At 41.0% G+C, this 21,139-nt stretch overlaps 1 protein-coding gene across 15 annotated transcripts in view; it reads right to left on the reverse strand.

Moving 5' to 3' along the window:
- Positions 1 to 21,139, reverse strand: part of FIP1L1 (factor interacting with PAPOLA and CPSF1) — a 93,151-nt gene that overhangs the window by 26,720 nt on the left and 45,292 nt on the right. For 13 of the 15 annotated variants that reach the window (XM_075066458.1, XM_075066460.1, XM_075066455.1 and 10 more), the window contains 4 exons: positions 16,539 to 16,692; positions 10,197 to 10,223; positions 9,593 to 9,647; positions 6,196 to 6,242 (listed from right to left, as the gene is read on the reverse strand). In XM_075066458.1, the coding sequence (XP_074922559.1) occupies positions 6,196 to 6,242; positions 9,593 to 9,647; positions 10,197 to 10,223; positions 16,539 to 16,692 (283 nt within the window). The remainder of the gene's footprint in view (positions 1 to 6,195; positions 6,243 to 9,592; positions 9,648 to 10,196; positions 10,224 to 16,538; positions 16,693 to 21,139) is intronic. The other 2 variants (XM_075066453.1, XM_075066451.1) reach the window with 1 other exon arrangement.

A 21,139-nucleotide genomic window follows, 5' to 3' on the forward strand; every position in this document is an offset into this window, starting at 1 on the left:
CTGAGAAAGTTGCAGTGCTGTAAAGCGCCAGTGTAGCCATGGCCTAAGAGAGCTCACAATCCACGTCTCAGACTTCTAGCAAAGCCTAAAAAGGCTAGACAACATTCCTGACACTCTAAGATAAAACACCAGCAGGAAAACAAAATCAAAAATAAAAAGCCCTTTATAACATTCATTTATAAAAGAGAACTAGCAAGCATTTTTTAAACCTTATGAAGCAAAAAAAACCCAGACAAGTCAATTTTTTGCTCTTTGAAGGTCACCTTTAAACATCTTCCTTTATAATCTCCTTCATAAAATTCAGTCTAAAAAATCTAGTATGTTCAAGCAACATTAATGAAGTTGATTATAGTAGGCCAACTTCTGCCATGCATTCAAAAACGGTCTTAAGGAGTAAAAATAGATATTTAGTTGATAATTTAAGACAGAATCACCCTTCAAATCAGAAAAGTCAAAGCAGCAGGAATCATGGCAAGAGAAATCTGTTGATTTGCAGAGTATGAAAAAAGTGCTTATCTGAGTGTAGAAAACAGCAAGGCTCCTATTTTGTCAAATGTATACCATATAAAAGAATAACATTTATATAGCTCTAATATATGCTTAATTGGTTTAAACTACTATGTAATCAAAAAGAAAATAAGTAAATATGATACTGATTATATCAATTAACTACGTTCCATAAAACATTTTACAAGCTATATGTTTATAAATGATTGAAAATATGTAGGGATATCCTGAAAATATATTATTTTTCTCAAACGGGTGTTATTTTTATATTTAACATATCATTCATGTTAAAAAAATGTCATATTTTCAAAGTATCTTTACAATATGTTTCTCTCCTTGTGGCCACTGTACATGCCTGGCAACATTAAGGCCTTTTCTCTATGGTGAGTAACTGAGTGCATTAATATTTTTGCCTAAATTAATGCTGAAGGCATCTGTATTCTGCTGAGTTTTTTGTTTTCTCTAGGCTTTTCTTTCTTTCTTTCTTCAACACATGGTTCTGACTGGTTTCCTTCAATTCTGTCCCTCTGCCCTTTGGGAAAGTAACTGAAGTTCAGCATTACTGACCGTTCCAGTCATCCAATGTTCCTCCAACAGCATCCTCAAAGATTGTCTCTTGGGATTTTTTCTTCTGCTGGATGATACCAGATGAGCACCCTTACTCGGATGAATGAGACAACTAGTCCACACCTTCGCCCTAAGATCGAGTGATGCATACCACACCAAACTCTGGCTGGATCTGATGGCAAAATCTTTATTGGAAATCTTTTCTGCATTGCGCAGCCTCTCAAGATCACCAGTCCTTCCTTGGCTCTATCCAAAGAACTTTTAACCTGAGCCTTTGGAAATTATTTTGACAAGGCCCACTTGCAAAGTCTTGATTAGAAAGGAGTTGTCTTGTATCAGGTTATAGCACCAAATGAGGATTAGCAACTTACTACTTGTGCCTTTTTAGGAGAAAGTCGCCCAGAGTCATGATGACAAAGCTTCTTACACAAGCTTACTGAATCAGTATTTTAGTCCTAGACTATAAAGCTCCGCATCTGAGCCAGCTATGTGCTTGGGGGGAAGGGGGAAAGGAGGAGAGGAACCACCACATGTTCCTTTCTAGTTAACTTTTCTAACTGACTTAATAAGCAACAGCCATAGGTTTCAGGAGGGAGCCATTTCCATCTTGTTTTCGCTGGAGAGAGATTCACCACAACGGATCATGTTAGAGAGAATAAGAGGAGAGAATGGGAAAAAAATCCAGACACAGTAACTCCTCACTTAACATAGTTATGTTCCTGAAAAATGGGACTTTAAGCGAAACGATGTTAAGTGAATCCAATTTCCCCATAAGAATTAATGTAAATGAGAGGGTTAGGTTCCCGGGAAATTTTTTTCACCTAACATATATATATATACACACACACATACACACACACACATACATACACAGAGTATAAGTCTGAAACAATACTGGTACACAGTGATGATGATTGTGAAGCTTGATTGAAATAGAAGAGTCAGAGGGTGGGATATTTCCCTTACTGCTAAATGATGAACTAGCAATTGGCTGAGCCCTCAAAGGTTAACTCTCTCACTCTGCAAGGCAGCAGAAATGGAGGGAGATATGCGCATTTCCCTTAAGTACACTGCCTTGTTAATTAGATCGGCTTGCTGAGAGGGCAGCTGCTGCAAGCTCCCTCCCTTCTGAGCCCTGCTCTATGGAAGATGGGGTAAGTGGGGTTCAGGAGCAGGGGGACACCCTGACATTAGCCCCCCTCTTCTTTCCTTCCTCCCCACCCCCAGCACAGCAAGCAGGAGTCTCAGGGAGCAGCTCCAAGGCAGAGGGCAGGAGAACCACATGGCAGTGGGGGGAGTGACACAGCTGAACTGCAGGCAGCTGCTGCACAGGGAACTTAGGGGAGTAGGGAGCTGACAGGGGGCTGCCGGTCCACTCTGGGTCCAAGCCCGCATCAGCTAGCTGCAAGAGGCTGCTCCTCCTGAAAACAGCAGACAAACGATGTCAGAAAGGAGCATTACACAACTTTAAATGAGCATGTTCCCTAATTGATCAGCAACGTAACAACGTTAACCAGGACGACTAAGGGAGGAGTTACTGTACTATGTTATTTAACGTAGAAAAGAGAGTTAAAAAAAATAAATACTTGCATACATGCATTAATCAGATCACATCTGTCTTCTACTACAAGAGTCAATTTGACCAACATCTGTGATCAGTTACCTGAAAAATAAAATTCTGGTATGCCCATTCACAACTAAATGTCCCTTCAACTTTCCATTTTTTTTTTTCTCACTTGCTGCTTGGCCCTCACATCCACATATATGCACTCCTGTTGCTTTTACTTTGCCCAAGAGACAGGAAAATATTCATTGCAAGGATGACATTAATATCATCCCTGAAGGTCAATCACAGCTTTCTAAAGTAGAAAATGCTGAGCTGGTTCTGCCACTATCTAGCAGCAACAAAGGTGGCTGGAAATAGCTTAGCCCTTGTAACCAAAACATTCCCCAACGTGAAATAAAGACTTCAACTGAGAGTATACCTCCAGCCAAGAGCAAAAGAGCAAACTATAGTGGTTGGATGGGTTTTTTTCTTTATAAACAGTGTAGTTAGTAACATCTATAATTCATTTTCAGCACTTTCCATGGTAAGACCCTTTTCCATTTGTTTATAACTTTGCAAAACTTTAATATATGGGTGCAAATTTTCCAGGTTGGGTGTCTCCCTTAGTCTGAATTTTTTGAGGTAAATTTCCAGAAGCATGGTTCATCTATTTCTGAGAACAAAGTTAAAGACAAATAGGGTGTTTTGCCCATATTCAAAAACTCTTCCAACTGTTTCACTAAGACACTCCAGGCTCTAGGAAGCATTAAGAAGATGCTTTGGAGAAAGGACTTAAAGTTAAGGTAGGGAGACTGCCCTGAGGTCAGGGATATGTCTTTTGCCATTCCTATGAAAATCCACCCTAATTTGACCAAGTTATGAGCCTTTAAAAATGGTCAGTACAGATTTGTTAGGAGTTTGGCAGGTAAATTTTCTGAAGATGCTGTTTGTACTAAGCATACTCTGTCTCAGGGCTGCAGGGTCTGAGCAGTACTTTCTCTGAAATTGCTGCTTCCAGCACCCAGGGAGCCCTGTGGCACAGTATTTGAGAGCAGGGAGAACTGGAATGGGGGAGAAAAAGAAGAGACAGTCATGGAAAAGCCAGAATAGGAATGTGGGGACTGGAATGAGAAGTAGAGAGCAGAGATGGTGATCAGCAAAATGTGCACCTTATCTCACTCTAGTGGCTGGCCCACAGAGCATGACAACCTACTACTGCTATCATTTACTCTTAGCTCAAGTGGCAGATGCTGTGCATCTCAAGTTTCTTATCCTGAAGATAAATTATTTGGATATGAATATGATTACACAGGATGGAACTATTGGTTTTTCGGTCTGCTTTTTTAAAAAGCTAGGAAATTTTTAAAAACTACAAAAATACATTGAAAAATGTTTGCAAACTCAAGCACTTAGAAGTTAGGAATGACAGAGTTAAGGTCACTCATGTAACATTAATAATATATGGAAATCTACCTATCTCATAGAACTGGAAGGGACCCTGAAAGGTCATCGAGTCCAGCCCCCTACCTTCACTAGCAGGACCAAGTACTGATTTTGCCCCAGATCCCTAAGTGGCTCCCCTCAAGGACTGAACTCACAATGCTGGGTTTAATAGACCAATGCTCAAACCACTGAGCTATCCTTCCCAAAGGATTGAGCCCTGCCCTGAAGAATTTGCAGTCACAGAATATCAGGGTTGGAAGGGACCTCAGCAGATCATCAAGTCCAACCCCCTGCTCAAAGCAGGACCAATCCCCAGACAGATTTTTGCCCCAAATCCCTAAATGACCCCCTCAAGGATTGAACTCACAACCCTGGGTTTAGCAGGCCAATGCTCAAACCATTGAGCTATCCCCAAGATTTACATTAAATCGAAAAATTAATTACATCAACTATCTTTTTTAATTTAAATTAAATAGTTTTTTTTAAATAAACCTACTTAAATTTACATTTCAAATTGACAACCTATGTTGAGGAGGCCTAACCTTATAATAACTTCAATAAGCTATTAAATGATTTACATAAAATACAAAAAAATAATATTAAGCTGTACATGTTTGTTGCCAAGTTTTAAAGGAAGGCAAACCATTAACTGGTGGACGTCACTGCTAAGCACTAGAACCAGAGTCTGCAGAAGTACTAGACAAGCTTTTGACAGCAGTTGCCTCCCTTTTACAGGTGCAGGAAAAAACCTGTCATTTCAGTTTACTCAACTAACACAGTTAAATTACTCTTCAAAGTTATTAAACTAATTGGGAGTTTAAAAAGGAGAGCTTGTTTTCCTCTTCCAATCTATGAATAAAAACTAAGTGTGAGAGGTTGAGATCTACTAGTTCTAAAGCCTTGATGGACATGGTGATGCAGAAACAATCAGCTTAATTAACGAACTACAGACAATACTTCCTTTCTTTAATAAATCAGTTAGCTTTAAAAGCAAAATGAGTTTTGATATATTTGATCATTTTTTCTTATGTTTCCAGCACTTACAGTAGTTTTATTTAACAAAAAAGAAGGTGCTGTTGTGCATTTTTAACTCAATTTGAATTACCATCCAAACAGAACTGGAACAAATCACAAGTAAAAAATTAATCCTTATCTAGTAAATAAGAAATGCATTATTCACAATTTTCTAACATGTAAAAATCAAGAATCTGAATAAATGTAAATTAAGTTATATAAACTGCTTAAGTAAATGTGTAGAGATATAGTGTATCCTCCTGGTTAGCAAAAAAAAGAGTATCAAACTTGGCATAAAGACTGTACTGAGTTTTTAAGTCAACATGTTTTAATGATTACCAACAAATGAGAATCAATCTTTCTTTAGGAAAAGAACGTAAGTACAAATCCAAAACACAATTAAAACACATGATTTAAATCAAGGATTCCTGCTTGCCGATTTAAATCATGATTACAATCTGTTATTTAAATCAATTCACCTTGTTTTTTTTTTTAAAATAGGAAATGAAAAAACTTGCTCTAGAAAGGGCACGCGCACACACATACACACTGAGAGTGTACTAGATTATCCAGTGCCCACAGCACACACACATACAAAGAAAATACTGAACTACTCAACTACTTGCCTTTCATTGCCATCTGCAACAAGTTTACAGCACGTGCAGGAAAAATACCTTAACAAAACAAGTTTGCATCTTTCCAACCACTGTTACAGATTTTGTTGGGTACAGTTTTGAAGGTACATGAAGAGAAAATGATGTCTGTCCACCTGCTAGTATACACACTGAATTCTATTGGTGTTTGCAAGGTTTTTAAAAAACAAAGAACAAACATATTTGCATTGAAGCAGAATGGAAGAATGCCCCCATCATAGAAATTTCAATTTAGAGGACAGAAAAAGGAATGAATAGGTAAGCAGGTATTTACCAGTAGCTGCTAATATGAGGTACTAGGTATTCAGTCAGGATAATACTCATTTTGATCTTTTGCACCACCTTATTTTGGCTAGTGGATAGATTCTTGTTTACATTTAAACTGAAACAACATAGCTATAGCTATTTTAAAACAATTTTTAACAAAGCTTAAGTAAAATCCTCAAAACTGATAACAATACTCACACGGAAATGCACGAGCAGAGCGGCTGTCATAGCCAGAGGAATGTCCACTGTTGAAAGGTAAATATACAAGTCAGGTTCCTGCCCCACACCTGCATGGATCCATATATTATAGTATCTGATTTTATTCTTCATAATTCTTAGAAGTATGTAACTAAAAGAGTATACACCTCTACCCAGTTATAACGCCACCCAATATAACACGAATTCGGATAAAACGCGGTAAAGAAGTGCTCGGGGGGGGAGGGAGACTGTGCGTTCCGGCGGATCAAATCAAGTTCGATATAAGGCGGTTTCACCTATAACGTGGTAAGAATTTTTGGCTCCCAAGGACAGCGTTATATCGAGGTAGAGGTGTATTTAAAGGGGATTATATTCAAATAATATGCCCTCCATCATAAGCTTCCTACTATAAAAAACAATTTAATTATCAACTCCACTGAATAAAACACAGATGTCTAATATATAAATATTTTAATACTGATGTAGCAAGGAGGATTCATATTCTCCCTTAACATTCCTAATTTTTTTAAACATTTGTTCCCAAAAAGGTCTGAATACGTTTTATATCATATATAAACTATTCTGTCTTGTCCTCACTGGATTTTCTATTTCAGTATGTTGCTTATATTCCAAAAAACAAATACTGGCAGAGAAATCATACTCCATGCCCAATTGCTTGGCAACAAGCAAATTTGTGAATGAAAGCTTCCTGATATCCTTCCTGTTAAATAAGTAGGTATGGAAGTGAATCCAATTTTTTCAAACACATATGCATATAAAAGCAGGTGGGCTTCAAATGGATTGTTCTATAAATATTCTTCTAAATCAACTTCATATTTTCTAGAGCTACTTCTTTCAATGGTAGCCAACTTAAATAGGTAAAATATAGAGGTTGAAAAGGATGATGTGCACATAGGGCTTAAATTCAATTTTCTATAACCTTTGATAAGTTTTATCGCTTCCTAGATAGCTTGAATTAATCAACAATACCTTATTTAACACATTTACTTAAGTGCTACTTTTGTTCTTGAAGACAGCCTCACAGTATAAAAAAGCTTTTGGATCAGTATGGTTTTAAAAATAGAATAATGAAAGCCTTATGCAATGTTTCAGCATTTTAGGGTATTTGTCAAAGCTGGAAATGCAAGGTTTTAATATAAACTAGATAAAGAATTTTACAAAGTTGTACTATACTGAGGAACCTATATAATTTATTCTCATAAATAAAAATAGGCATAAAAAATACAATGACCCAAAGAAACAAAGTCAAGCTAGCATATACTTCAGACCTTTTCAGCAGTTCTCTGCATTGCTATGTTTTTTTTACTTGCAAAATCTTAAGAAAAGTACTTCATATATATTTTATATCCTTCAGCAAATTTTAACATCTCGGTTGGTGGGAATGTAAATCTTTGGGTTGTGCATGACCTATGTTAAAAATAATTCTTTCAGCTGTTTCACTGAGAAGCTTTATCATCTCCATCCTGTGGAGCAGGGACTTAAAATCTGGCAAAGGGGCTGCTCTGATGTAAAAAATGGGCCTTTTACTGTCTCTGTGAAATTCCATCCAAATTTGGCCAAATTATAAACCACTGAAAATCTCATTTTTCACTTGCTCACTAGAAGTTTGTTAGAGGCTGACAGTGAATAATAGCCTACTGATATTACCAGTTACCCCACAAATTCAAATGGCAGAGGTCTGTTCTATGAATCTAAAGGTTCTGATAGTGCTGCTGACCTATATGAAGATTAATATGGTTCTATATGATTAAAAAAAACCTGCAGAAATTCTAATTAAAAAAAATAATTTAGGATACTACATATAAAAACAACTATATTACAAAAATGTTAAGGTTGCAAAGGCAAGCACCCAAAAGGTAGGAAATGCCAGAGTTGAGGTTGTCTGTGCTCTTTAATTTGGCTCTGTTGAGCATATGCATTATGAAATCAATAGGAGTTAGGTGCCTATGCACTTCTGAGAATCCCACTAGGTTCCTGCATCTTGCCTAGATATATTTAAAAATCTGGCCCATAGTTTTTAATCACGATTGAATATTATTTTTTCCACAGGACCCTTACTTATTCAGCATACAAGATGTTCAGGCCCATCTTAACACTACAAGCACTTCAGCTGGAAAGCTGCAGCTAGATGACTGTAGCATCATAGTGCAGATACTTCCTACAGCAATGGAAGCGGTTTTTCCATAAATATAGGTAATCCAACTCCCCGGGTGGTAGTAGTTAAGTCAACAGAAGAATTCTTCCAATAACCTAGCTGCATCTACATTGGGAGTTAGGTAGGCTTAACTATGCAGTACGAGGGGGTTGAATTTTCCATACCCCTGTGAACCTGGCTATGCTGACCTATCTTTTAAGTGTAGACCACGTCTGAATTAGTCTGTTGTGATTTAGAATATTGCAGGCAGGACCTGATTTGCTGCAAAGCAGGAAGGTGTGTAGTAAATAAGGTTGGGGACTACAGGAAGAGAAAGGATGGTCTTGTGGTTTAGACATTTGAAATGCCTCCCTGGAGAAATGGATTCTATCTCTTCCTCTCCCAGAAAATTCTGATGTGATGCTGGGAAAGTAATTTAAACCAACTTTTCACAAGTGGCTACTGTGCGCATTTCATTATCTTACGACCCAGCTTGAGACATTTTGGGCCTGATCTGCAAAAGTGATAAATACTCACAACTGCAACTGGAGTCGATGGGACCTGAGCTTTAAATAACAAGTGCTAAAATATGTTAAGTGTTTAAAAAAAAATCAGGCCCCAGACATCTCAAGTTAGATTTCCAGTATTTGTGAACCTGATAATTTGGCCTTAATATCTCTCTCTCTCAGATCCTCATCTAGAACATGGGAATAATTTTATATTTTACCTTATGGGGATGTTGAGAAGCATTCTGATACTATGGCAATCAGTGTCTACAGTTGCAAAGACAACCTGATTTCCAACATTTTCTAGACTCTGAGTGCTTGACTTGGCAAACTTAACTTTTTGTCTGTGTAATACATACGCTGTTCAAGAGAAACACAGTAAGATTAAATTAGCTAATCCACTGAATAATCTGAGACTCTCTGAATAATCAGCACCCTAACTAATGGGAGAGCTGCTCTGTTCTTAAATCTTGCATCAATATAATGGGATAGATCTACAGGATGACAGATAGCAAAATACTTTATACACAAACCATATTAGCTGGATTAAAGCCTTCTGAAATTTTAGATGACAGGAACTCCAGGGAAAAACCAAGACAGAAAATGATGACAAAAGCAGAATTTTTTTTCTATATAAGGAACATAAAAGTTATTATGCTTACTGTAAGTATTTTTTTTTTAAAGTCCCATGTTGAAAGGGATGAAAAATTAATAAATGGATTTCAACAAAATTTACCTTTCTATTGTTGGTATAAGAGAAGGTGGCGGACCTCCAGGCGGGGGAGGAAAACCTGAAATATTTAATTGGAAAACAAAAAATTGGGTTAGGTATACAATGGCATACTAATTTCAGAGAAGCAGAGCTGAAGCAAAGAATTACCGTCTCCACAATACATAACTACTTAACGAAAAGCAGGGTCAGTCCTAAAGATGTACATATTTTCAGTGTCTTAATTTCATCTGCCATCAGTATTAAAACATTTACTTTAAGTATTTTCTATTGTGCTGTAACTCTTGAGAGGTTATCAAGAATGCTTTGTTTCAGCAACAAGTCTCTGAATAATTTTAATGAGCCTCTTCTCGGGGCAGGAGAGGAGGGGAATTAATGGGGAGTGTAGTTCTCAGGGAAGTGGCACGTTGGTCCCATAATCAGGAACATTAAAACTGTTCCATCTCTACCTTGCATAAAATCAACCAGGCCTATGTCTACACATATAGTTTTACGTTTATGAACTTCTATCTTGATATGAACAAGCAGATGTAGGCAACTCCTTGTTGCACATTCAAATTTAAGTTTCATATTTCTTAACAATGCTTCAGAAAATATGTAAATAAATTACCTGGTGGTGGCACAGTTATTGGTATACCTAAGAAATAAAAATATATGATGCATACTAAGTCAATTTTAGCAATAATTTGTGTTCATTATCAACAGAGTTAATTAAAGTTATGTCATCAAAACAAAGAACAAAAGTATCTAATTTCCCTGTCCTTAGGGTAAGAATCACAGCTGTCTCAGTGTTATCAACTTGTCATTTTATCTCGAGTCTCATGATATTTGGGGTTTTATTTAAAACTTCAGCTCCTGCGAACTGTTTTGAATTAACACAACAACAACAAAAACTCCTGTAAATTTCAATATTTCAAAGTTGCAAATAATACCTTGAAAATGTGACTCAAGCACACCCAAAACATTCAAAAACTAGAAAGCTAACACACACCCAAAGCCGTTTTGTTGTTGTTGCTGTGTTGTCGTTTTGTTAGTTTGGTTTTTAATGTGAGAAAAAAAGAACTTTTGGGAGCAAACCTGAATTACATAATTTAAACCCGTTTCAAACTCTAAACTAGTCTCAGGTACAATTGGGTTTAATAGAATATGTATCACAATACTTCACCAAGTACACGTACCTACTTGAGGCTCTGATCCAAAGCCTACTGAAGTCAATGAAAAGACTGACCACTCCTGCATCTTAGTGCCCAATCCTGCAAACACTTATGAACATTCATAACTTTATGCACAAGAGTAGTCCCACTGAGCTTGAAAAAACAAATTTTTGCAGGTTCGGAGGGTAAAGTAGTAAGACCAAAATTTTCAAACTTGGGCGCCTAAAGTTCAACACCTAAATGAGAGCACACATCCCACTAATTTATTTCAATGCAAATATTTTCACTGGTTTAAACTGGAATTATGGACGCTCACCACATCTCAAAGTAAAGATACTTTCCTTAGATGTCTAAATATAGATTTAAGTGTCTTACTTTTAGGCATCTAAATTTGAAAACTTCTGCCTGAGGATCTGTGCAGATTGTATTAATGATCTTTTTCAGTTCTATACACAAGTAAAATAATATGTTTAAAGCAGTATTTCCTGTTAAAATTATAACTACAAATAATATAACATTTTCTGTTTGAATGGTGACAATCTGTTAATATTTACAGAGAGTTCCTTGAATTATCAAATCATATCAGCTTGAAACATTCAGCTCCAATATGAAAGCATCTACTAATAATTTATTTTTCACAAGACTCCATTGACATCTTCTAGAACATCATAAAGGACATTTTTAAAATATAAAAATCTAATGAAATCAGGGGTAATTTGAAGCAAACATATTCCATTTCGACATATTTCAGTAACTGCACCAAGAAATTATTCAAATAATCAAATATATTTGAGTACACCACTACCTCAATATAACATTGTCCTCGGGAGCCAAAAAATCTTACCATGTTACAGGTGAAATTGCATATCAAACTTGCTTTGATTCGCCGGAGTCCACAGCCCCCCCTCGCCCCCGGAGTACTGCTTTACCGCGTTATATCAGAATTCGTGTTATATCGGGTCGCATTATATCGGGGTAGAGTTGTATTTATTTTGATATAAAATCACTAGCAAGTTTGTCCCTTCTTTCTTCTTTGTGTGGGCAAAACTCAATATAAAAACCCCACACAGCATTAACACTGAAGATGTAAAAGCACAAAAGCCATGAAAATCAAAAGCTAAAAACTCCAAGTAATATTAATGGGCCCCAATGTACTCTAAAAGGGTATTCACATTAATGGCACAAATGAGAATCCGAAATAGGTCACACAGGCAATGTGGCAGACTTAACAGCAACATAAGGGTCATTATGGACAACAGTGCTTCCACTAGGAAAGCCAGCATCTGTGGAGCCCGACAAGACTCAATTCTTTCCCTCATGTTATTCAGAAAGAGTGGTTGGAAAGGTGCTTTCACCAGTTTTGTGACGACTACTTTAATATGCACACTGAACAAAGCTCAGACCCAATCACAGGGTCCATTCTTAGAATTTCTCATGACTTATGCTAATACTATACATCTATAGGTAAGATATCTTCACCTTGCAGAGGTCAGTGTTAAGATTTTGCTTTGGGCGAGATCGACAAACTAGATGTATACTTCCGAGTGGTTCTGTTCTAGGAACTGAAAGCGAATATATTGTGGAGCAGTGGAATCTGAGCATATTATGGCATAAAATGGAAGTATAACTGTGTCAGCCACATTCTGCTGGCACTGCAGCCTGTACTGTCTTACCAAATTTCCCAATGACTTATGCATGATAGCAGAGTGTTTAATATACAAGCTGAGATAGAGTACTGGATAAGACTTATATCAACTAGTGATGTGCTTGCTTTTTAATGTCTGAATTGACGTGTACTGCATTTCAACGACCTTAGTTCTAAGGCAATTAAATTGTTTATGTTGTAAATTATAATTTCTTGGTTTTGAACTACAAACTTAAAAGCTAATTTTCCACCTGAAATGGGAAGCAGGAAATGGCAAGATCCAAAAACCTGGTGGCTTTGGAAATAGAGGTAACAGAACGTCTGAACTCAAGCAACTCCTTGACATCTGGACTAAAAGGATAACAGGACCCTAGTAATTCCAGGAATCCATTAATTCCAGAGATAAAAGCGGTCAAGATCTACTAGTTTCATTAGCAGATCTTGTAAACTGTGTTATCTGTTCTACCTTCTGGCTGTGGCATTTTCTACACTCACTCTTATTAATAATCTAGGAAATCTAATAGAAAAAAAGCTAGCTAGCATTAATATGATGGCTGAAGGATCAAGCACCAAAAGAGTCAGAAAATACTTCACATGAAGGGCAAGAGGGCAATATTAACTTAGTTAAGTTGAACACATGGAGTATTTTCTATTCCTCTTTTCTTGGATAATTGTTAACATGCTGCGCGTTATCAACATACGCCATTAAATATACCAAAAATGAAAGATCTTAGAGACGTTACCCCAGCAATACTTTTAGAATTCCAACTTAAATGACTGATATTTCAAACTTAATGCTGAATGAATGTTGGCTTTTTGCATGTAATTTTCCATTACTGTACTAAAACAGTCTAATTTGTCAAGTTTCAGGATAAAATAAGTTTTTCTCCACTACAGGTAATACAACAACATTTTATTTAACTATGAAAATCATCTGTGAACACCTTCTACAAAATGAGTCCTGTTGCAACAATCTGTAAGTCTCAAGAAAATATACATAAATGTATAGCACTATACTTGAGCCCAGGTAAAACTAAGACTTTCATTTTAAGATATGCACTCTACAGAGACGTGTGCAAAGACCAAAATTAGACCTAGTAGTGTTAACTTTTATATTTAGAAACCAATATTACTAATAGTAAATGTCTCAATACTGAAATTGATTTCCAAACTTGGAAAAGTTAACAAAAAGTAAGTTAGGCTCACTAACAGATCTTTATATTAAATCATCACATTTCAGATTCTTCTACCTCAAGCCTTTAACACTAGGAAAAGATTATTTGTCATGTCCCTTTAAATAATGGACTGGAATCTATTTGGTGTTAGCATAGCAGTTCTTCTTTATTTCAAGATAGCAGACACCAAGTGAAAAGGTCTAGACCAGAAGTTCTCAAACTGTGGGTCGGGACTCCAAAGCTTGTCGCAACCCTGTTTTAATGGTGCTTGCTGGGGCCCGGGGCCAAAACTGAAGCCCGAGCCCCACCGCTTAGGGCCATAGCCTGAGGGCTTCAGCAGCCCTGGGTGTCAGGGCTTGAATTATAGGTCCCATGCTCGGGGTTGAAGCCCAGAGGCTTCAGCTTTGCCCTCTCCAGGCCAGTGGGGCTCGGGTTTTAGCCCCCCAGCCGGAGGTGGCGGGGCTCAGGCAGGTTCAGGCTTCAGTTCCGCCTCCTGGGGTCGTGTAGTAATTTTTGTTACCAGAACAGGGTCACGGTACGATGAAGTCTGAGAACCCCTGATGTAGACAGAAAGTTATCTCCCACCTTACCTTCCATAGTATAAATGTCAAAAATGTGTAACATAATATCAGGAGAATCAGGTAATTAGCATGAGGGACACTCTAGTCTCTTATCTCTGATGAACACAATGTTTAAAAAGATACTCTTAAGACAAAATGGTTAGTCAATGATTTCTTTTGAGAGAGGATAACATTGAAGCAACAGATTCATTCCTTGCAATTCTGGACTTGATCTGAAGGCTAGTCTGAAAAGATGACCTAATGTACTTCCAGCACTTTTTTTGGGACCCTGCCTTTAACCACCCCACTCAGTCCAAGTGTGTAAAATCTTCACAAAATGTTACAGCTTCCACTGAAGGGGAGCAGGAGCACAATGTGCTGTCACTCAGATAAGTAATAACCTTAAAATTATGTGGCATGCTTGAATGAGAATATAACAATGTAAAAATATTTTTGTAATGCTATAAATATATAAATAGCATCTTTTTAAAATGGAATATTAGAAAGAAAAAGGTAATAAGCTTTAAAACTATCACAACAGCACCTAAATATAATTCCTCCCAGATTTCAATTATCCTAGCAAATTAAAAAAACATCTTTTATCACAGCCAATTAGAGAGACTTTTCTAGGAGTATTTCATAGTTTTCCAGGTTCAGCTTTCTGAACAATATTAGTACTTTCTCCTCAAAAGGCATTTGCATCACAAGAGAGTAAGTGAATACAGTACAAGAGACAGAACTTCAAAGCAGGATCCTTTTTCAAAGGGGCTTCTGGAGGATGTTTTATATTTGGAGTACTTAAATTTTCTGGCAAGTAGTCCCAGTTAATATTAGGTAACAACAGTGGATTTTTTTTCCACTGAACCTAGGAGGGATGGCAGATTCTATTTTAGTAAAAGCTTTGAAGATAAAGAGCTGGCAGCAGCACAATTAAAGCACAGGACTGGAGGAGCCAAAGCCACAGCTCTTAATGGTTATTTTCAAATTACTCGAAGCACGGAAGGATGTTGAAGGAGACTTTTTGAACAAGTGCATGTCATAAACCTGTCTGTAAAACATAAGACTAAAGCCAAACCTGCTTGACAGATCTGCAACACGTGTGTATATTTCATTAAATGCCTATTCTCGACATGTGAAAGGTTTTATAAAAACATTACGGTACACCTACATAACATCATCATCTCACTTAGGAGGAAAAAAAGGGAGATCAGCATAACTTTTACAGTATGTAACTCTGATCCTTTCCATCATTAAAAAGAAGATAATTATTTTCAAACTCCTTCCAATGAGTTGTACACATTAATTTAATGTAAAGGTCACTTTAAAGTTGAAAGTTTGATTAGCTCTGTTTTTAACAATAACACAACTTTTATAAAGGCTCCAGAGCAGCAGCATTCTCTCATCATGTTCGTATTTCTACATTTTATTTGTACGTATAATTTCACACTCCCTCTCTCACACACACACACACACATATACACAGCAGGGGAAGGATTTTATTTTTAACCTTTTCTCCTCTATCTCCCCTAGGCTGCACCATTTCCCAGATGCAGGCCATTCAGAAGGATTCTGTTTTCCAGGTATCAGGAGCTGACAATCCTAAAGGTCGCCAGTAGCAGCTGCACTGGCATCTTCTTCCAAGAGAAAGATCCAGACCATGGAAAAGCCAAAAAAACACTGCAGAAACGGAAGGGTGCTGCCTCTACCACAGTTATCCTCATTCCACTCATGTGCAGAGAAGATTAGAAGGGAGGATTCTAGAAGACCACCAGACAGCAGGGGAAACAATTAAGCAAAGGAGTGGCTGAGTGGGATCTCTGCAAGGCCACAGAAGGGAAGGAAAACTGCTCAGCAGTGGAGAAGGTAGAGAGCAATGGAGAGGCTAAGAAAAAAAAAGTGTGTGCTTCTCTGTCTCCACGTTGAATCAGTCTCTCCCCCCATGAGTAGTATACCTTTCCCATCTTAATCAGCTCCCACTCAGCTGCTCCTCTGCTCAAGAACTTCCTTGCCTGGCCCCACTGCACTTTTAGTATTATCCCCTCTAGTTCTTTTGCCACCCATAGCTCCTCTTTAAAACATACCTCTGCATTATTAACAATAGCAAAATATTCATAACAAAAGCGTCTGACTTAAAAGGGCACTTTCAAGCATGCAAGACTCAAAATTTGATAATCTCCCTGTTTTAGTTATTTCTGTAGTATCTAGGTCTGTATTTTATAAGTACTGAGGATGTAAAAACAGGTTTCAGTCTTAGCCTTCCCAGTTTAATTCTCAATGGGGGAAGAGAGGGACCAGGAACATTCTGAAAAATCTCTTTTAGGATATCAAATAAGTAATTTAGGCTCTAACGCATTAAAAAAAATAATTTCAAACATCACATTCCTGTTTCAATCATTTTATAAAACTTACTGTATTTACCTGGTGGCGGAATCAGAGGAGGAGCAGTACTGACAGTTGGAGGCGGTGGGAGGAAAGGAGGCGGTGGAAGGTGGGTAGGTGGAGCTCCCGGAGGGAAAAATGGAGGTGGCTTGGTAAAACTGTCTACATCAGCACTGGATCTTTCTGAAAGAACCTATAAGATATGAAACCTTTAGTTACAATTGTTATGTAGAGATGGGTTGGAAAATATAAATTTTCTTCTCTTTCTAGTTCTTTCCATGGAAGGAACATACATCACACAAAATACCCTCTTAAATAGATACGTAAAGAATACATATATTTTTTAAAAAATGTTTTTATGAACCAAACTAAATATTAAAAACAAAACAAGAACATTTTGAATTCCTAGATTTAAAAAACAACATGAAGCCGGAGTTAGGGTTCAGGCTACATATTAGTAATTTCAGAGTAAAAAATATTATAAGAAAATCGTAATTATTATATTCAGGTAATTCAGACTTAGGATTTCTTTTAAATTTAACCTGAACGTGTGAAAGCATAAGACCACAGTTAGAGCACCCAAAAACTTTCATTCTGCCATATAGTGATGCCACAAGGGAAAAATTAGACTAAAAAAAGATGGTTACTCACCTTTGTAACTGTTGTTCTTCAAGATGTGTTGCTCATATCCATTCTAGTAGGTGTATGCGCCGCGCGTGCACGCTCGTCGGAAGACTTTTACCCTAGCAACTCCAGCGGGCCGGCAGGTCACCCCCTAGAGTGGCGCTGCCATGGCGGGTAATATATACCCCTGCCGGCCCGCCGTCCTCAGTTCCTTCTTGCCGGCTACTCCGACAGTGGGGAGGAGGGCAGGTGTGGAATGGATATAAGCAACACATCTCGAAGAACAACAGTTACAAGGTGAGTAACCGCTTTTCTTCTTCGAGTGCTTGCTCATATCCATTCCAGTAGGTGATTCCCAAGCCTTACCTAGGCGGTGGGGTCGGAGTGAGAGGTCGCAGCATGCAGCACGGCAGAGCCGAAGGCTGCGTCATCTCTGGACTGCTGGACCAGGCATAGCGGGAAGCGAAGGTATGGACGGAGGACCAGGTCGCTGCCCGCAGATTCCTGGACAGGCACGCGGGCAAGGAAGGCCGTCGAAGATGCTTGACCCTGGTGGAGTGCGCAGTCACATGGCCTGGGGGAGTGAGCCAAGTCATAACAGGCCCGGATACAGGATGTCACCCCACGAGGAGATCCTCTGCGAGGAGACAGGCAACCCCTTGACCCCTTCAGCTATGGCAATGAAAAGCTGGGGGATCTGTGGAACGGCTGGTTCGCTCTATATAAAAGGCGAAGCCCTGCGAACGTCTAAGGAGTGCAACTGCTGCTCCTGACGAGAGAATGAGGTTTCGGGAAGAATACGGGAGGAATATGTCCTGGTTAATATGAAAGGCCGAGACTATTTTGGGAGAAAGGCTGGGTGCGGCCTCAGTTGCACCTTGTCCCGATGGAAACCGTATACAGGGTTCTACCACGAGGGCGCCAGCTGCCAACACACGTCTGGCAGAGGTGATGGCTACCAGGAATGCCGTCTTCCAGGACAAGTAGAGGAGGGAACACGTAGCCAGCGGCTCAAACGGGGGGGACATAAGTCGAGACAACACCAGGTTTAGATCCCAAGAGGGGATGGGGCGGCGGACCTGGGGGTAAAGACGCTCCAGACCCTTAAGGAACCTAGTTACCATCGGGTGGGAGAAGACGGAGCGGCCATCGCTCCCTGGGTGGAAGGTGGAGATAGCCGCCAAGTGAACCTGGAGAGAGGACACCGCTAGGCCCTGCTGCTTGAGGGACCAAAGGTAATCGAGGATGAGACGGATGGAAACGTCGGTGGGGTGGAAGCGCTGCTCCGTGCACCAGCACGTAAAGCGCTTCCACTTAGCTGAGTACGTTGCCCTCGTAGAAGGCTTTCTACTTCCCAGGAGCACCTGCCTCATTGGGGAAGAGCAATACAACTCAGATCTAGTCAGCCACTCAGGAGCCACGCTGAGAGGTGCAGCGACGGAAGGTCCGGGTGACAGAGCCGGCCATGGTCCTGCGTGATCAGGTCCAGGTGAAGAGGCAGGGGAACAGGATCGGCTACCGACAGGTCCAGCAGCATGGAGAACCAATGCTGCCAGGGCCACGCCGGAGCGATTAGAATCAAGCGGGCCTTGTCCCTGCGCACCTTCAGAAGGCCCTTGTGGATTAACGGGAATGGAGGGAACGTACATAAGAGGTGCGTCGCCCATGGAATTAGAAAGGCGTCCACAACCGAGCTCGGTTCACGACCCTGAAAAGAGCAGAACATCAGGCACTTCCTGTTCCTGAGGGATACGAAGAGGTCCATATGGGGACGTCCCCACCTCCGGAACAGCGCAAGAGTGACGTCCGGGCGAAGGGACCACTCGTGGGAGTGAAAGGACCGGCTCAGGTGATCCGCCAGCATATTCCGAACCCCCGGGAGAAAGGAAGCAACGAGGTGAATGGAGTGGGCTATGCAGAAGTCCCACAGCCTCAGGACTTCCCGACAGAGAGGAGGAGATCTCGTGCCGCCCTGCTTGTTTACATAGTACACCGTGGTCGTGTTGTCGGTGAAAACAGAAACACAGCGACCCTGGAGCTGCTGATGGAATGTTTGACAAGCAAGGCGGACCACTCTTAATTCCCGCACGTTGATATGGAGGGCTAGTTCGGGAGGAGACTAGTGGCCTTGGGTCCGCAGGGTACCTAGATGGGCCCCCCATCCCAAGTCCGATGTGTCCGTTGTCAGGGACAGCGAGGGCTGAGGCGGATGGAACGGGAGCCCTGCGCACAACACGGACTGATCCAGCCACCACTGGAGGGAGTGGAGGACGTCCTGAGGAACTGTGACAACTGTATCCAACAGACGTCTGGGCGGACGGAGCTGAGGAATGAGCCAGGACTGGAGGGGCCTGAGGTGGAGCTGAGCGTATGCCGTGACGAACGTGCAGGCCGCCATGTGGCCCAAGAGGGTCAGGCAAGTACGTATGGAGGTCAAAGGTGCTGCCTGCAACCTGCAGTTGATGGCTGTCAAGGCCTGGAACCGCGACAAAGGAAGAATGGCCCTGGCCAGAGTGGAGTCCAGAATGGCGCCGATAAACTCTATCCTCTGAGTGGGGGTTAGAGCTGACTTCTCGGCATTGATCAACAGGCCTAGGTTCATGAAAAGCTTCCTGACCATGCGGACATGAGTGAGGACTCGCTACTCTGAGGGTCCCCGGATAAGCCAGTCGTCGAGGTAGGGGAATACATGCACGCGACTGTGTCGAAGGAAGGCGACGACTACAGCCATGCACTTGGTAAACACTCTCGGGGCCGTAGATAGGCCGAACGGGAGGACTGTGAATTGATAGTGACGGCAGCCGACAACGAAGCGAAGGAACCTCCGATGGGGTGGAAAGATGGCTATATGGAAATAAGCGTCCTGCATGTCGAGGGCGGCGTACCAGTCTCCGGGATGGGATAATGGTCCCCAAGGAAACCATACGGAACTTCAACTTCACCAGGTATTTGTTAAGCTCTCGTAGGTCGAGGATGGGCCCGAGACCGCCCTTGGCCTTGGGGATCAGAAAGTAACGGGAATAGAACCCCTTGCCCTTTTCGCTCTCTGGAATCTCCTCTATGGCTCCCTTGTCGAGGAGCGTTCGCAACTCCTGGAGGAGGATTTGCTTGTGAGAGGGGTCCCTGAAGAGGGACGAGGGAGGGGGGCGGGAGGGCGGCTACAAAGCAAACTGTAGGTGGTATCCAAGCCGCAACGTGCAGAGGACCAAATGGTCCGAAGTAAGCTGGTACCACGCCGGGAGGAAGAACGAAAGACGGTTGGAGAAGGGAGGAGATGGATCCGTAAGAGGAACTGGAACAGCGCCCTCGGGCGCACCTTCAAAACGAGGGCTTCGGCCCGGAGGGAGGCTTGGAGGGACCTTGGTTCTGTCCCCCTTGATTACCCGATTGCCTACGCCGGCCATTCCTATTCCACCGCCTGGTGAAGTCCTGTCTTTGCCTGGGCTGGGGGTAAGGCCTATGCTGCTGTTGAGGCCTGAATGGTCTACGTTGGGTGACCGGCGTATGCATCCCCAGGGCACGCATAATGACCCTATTGTCCTTAAGGCTTTGCAGCCAGGGGTCAGTCTTGTCCAAAAACAGGCCCTGGCCCTCAAACGGAAGGTCCTGGATGGTATATTGGAGTTCCAGAGGAAGGCCAGAGACCTGAAGCCAAGAGATGTGGCACATAACGACTCCTGAGGCCAGAGTCCTGGCGGCCGAGTCCGCAGCGTCCAAAGCCTCCTGCAGAGAAGTTCGTGCGACCTTCTTTCCCTCGTCAAGGATAGCGGCGAACTCTTGACAAGCGTCCTGCGGGAGCAGCTCCTTAAATTTATCCGCCGCCACCCAGGTGTTATAGGTGTAGCGACTGAGCAGAGCTTGCTGGTTGGAGACCCGCAGCTGCAGGGCGCCTGCGGAATAGACCTTGTGGCCAAGTAGGTCCATACGCCGTGCCTCTTTAGATTTGGGGGCCGGAGCTTGTTGTCCATGGCGCTCCCTCTCATTCACAGACTGAACGACGAGCGAACACGGGGGCG

The sequence above is a fragment of the Chelonoidis abingdonii genome, chromosome 5 (genome assembly GCF_003597395.2).
Source record: "Chelonoidis abingdonii isolate Lonesome George chromosome 5, CheloAbing_2.0, whole genome shotgun sequence".
Classification (NCBI taxonomy): domain Eukaryota; kingdom Metazoa; phylum Chordata; order Testudines; family Testudinidae; genus Chelonoidis; species Chelonoidis abingdonii.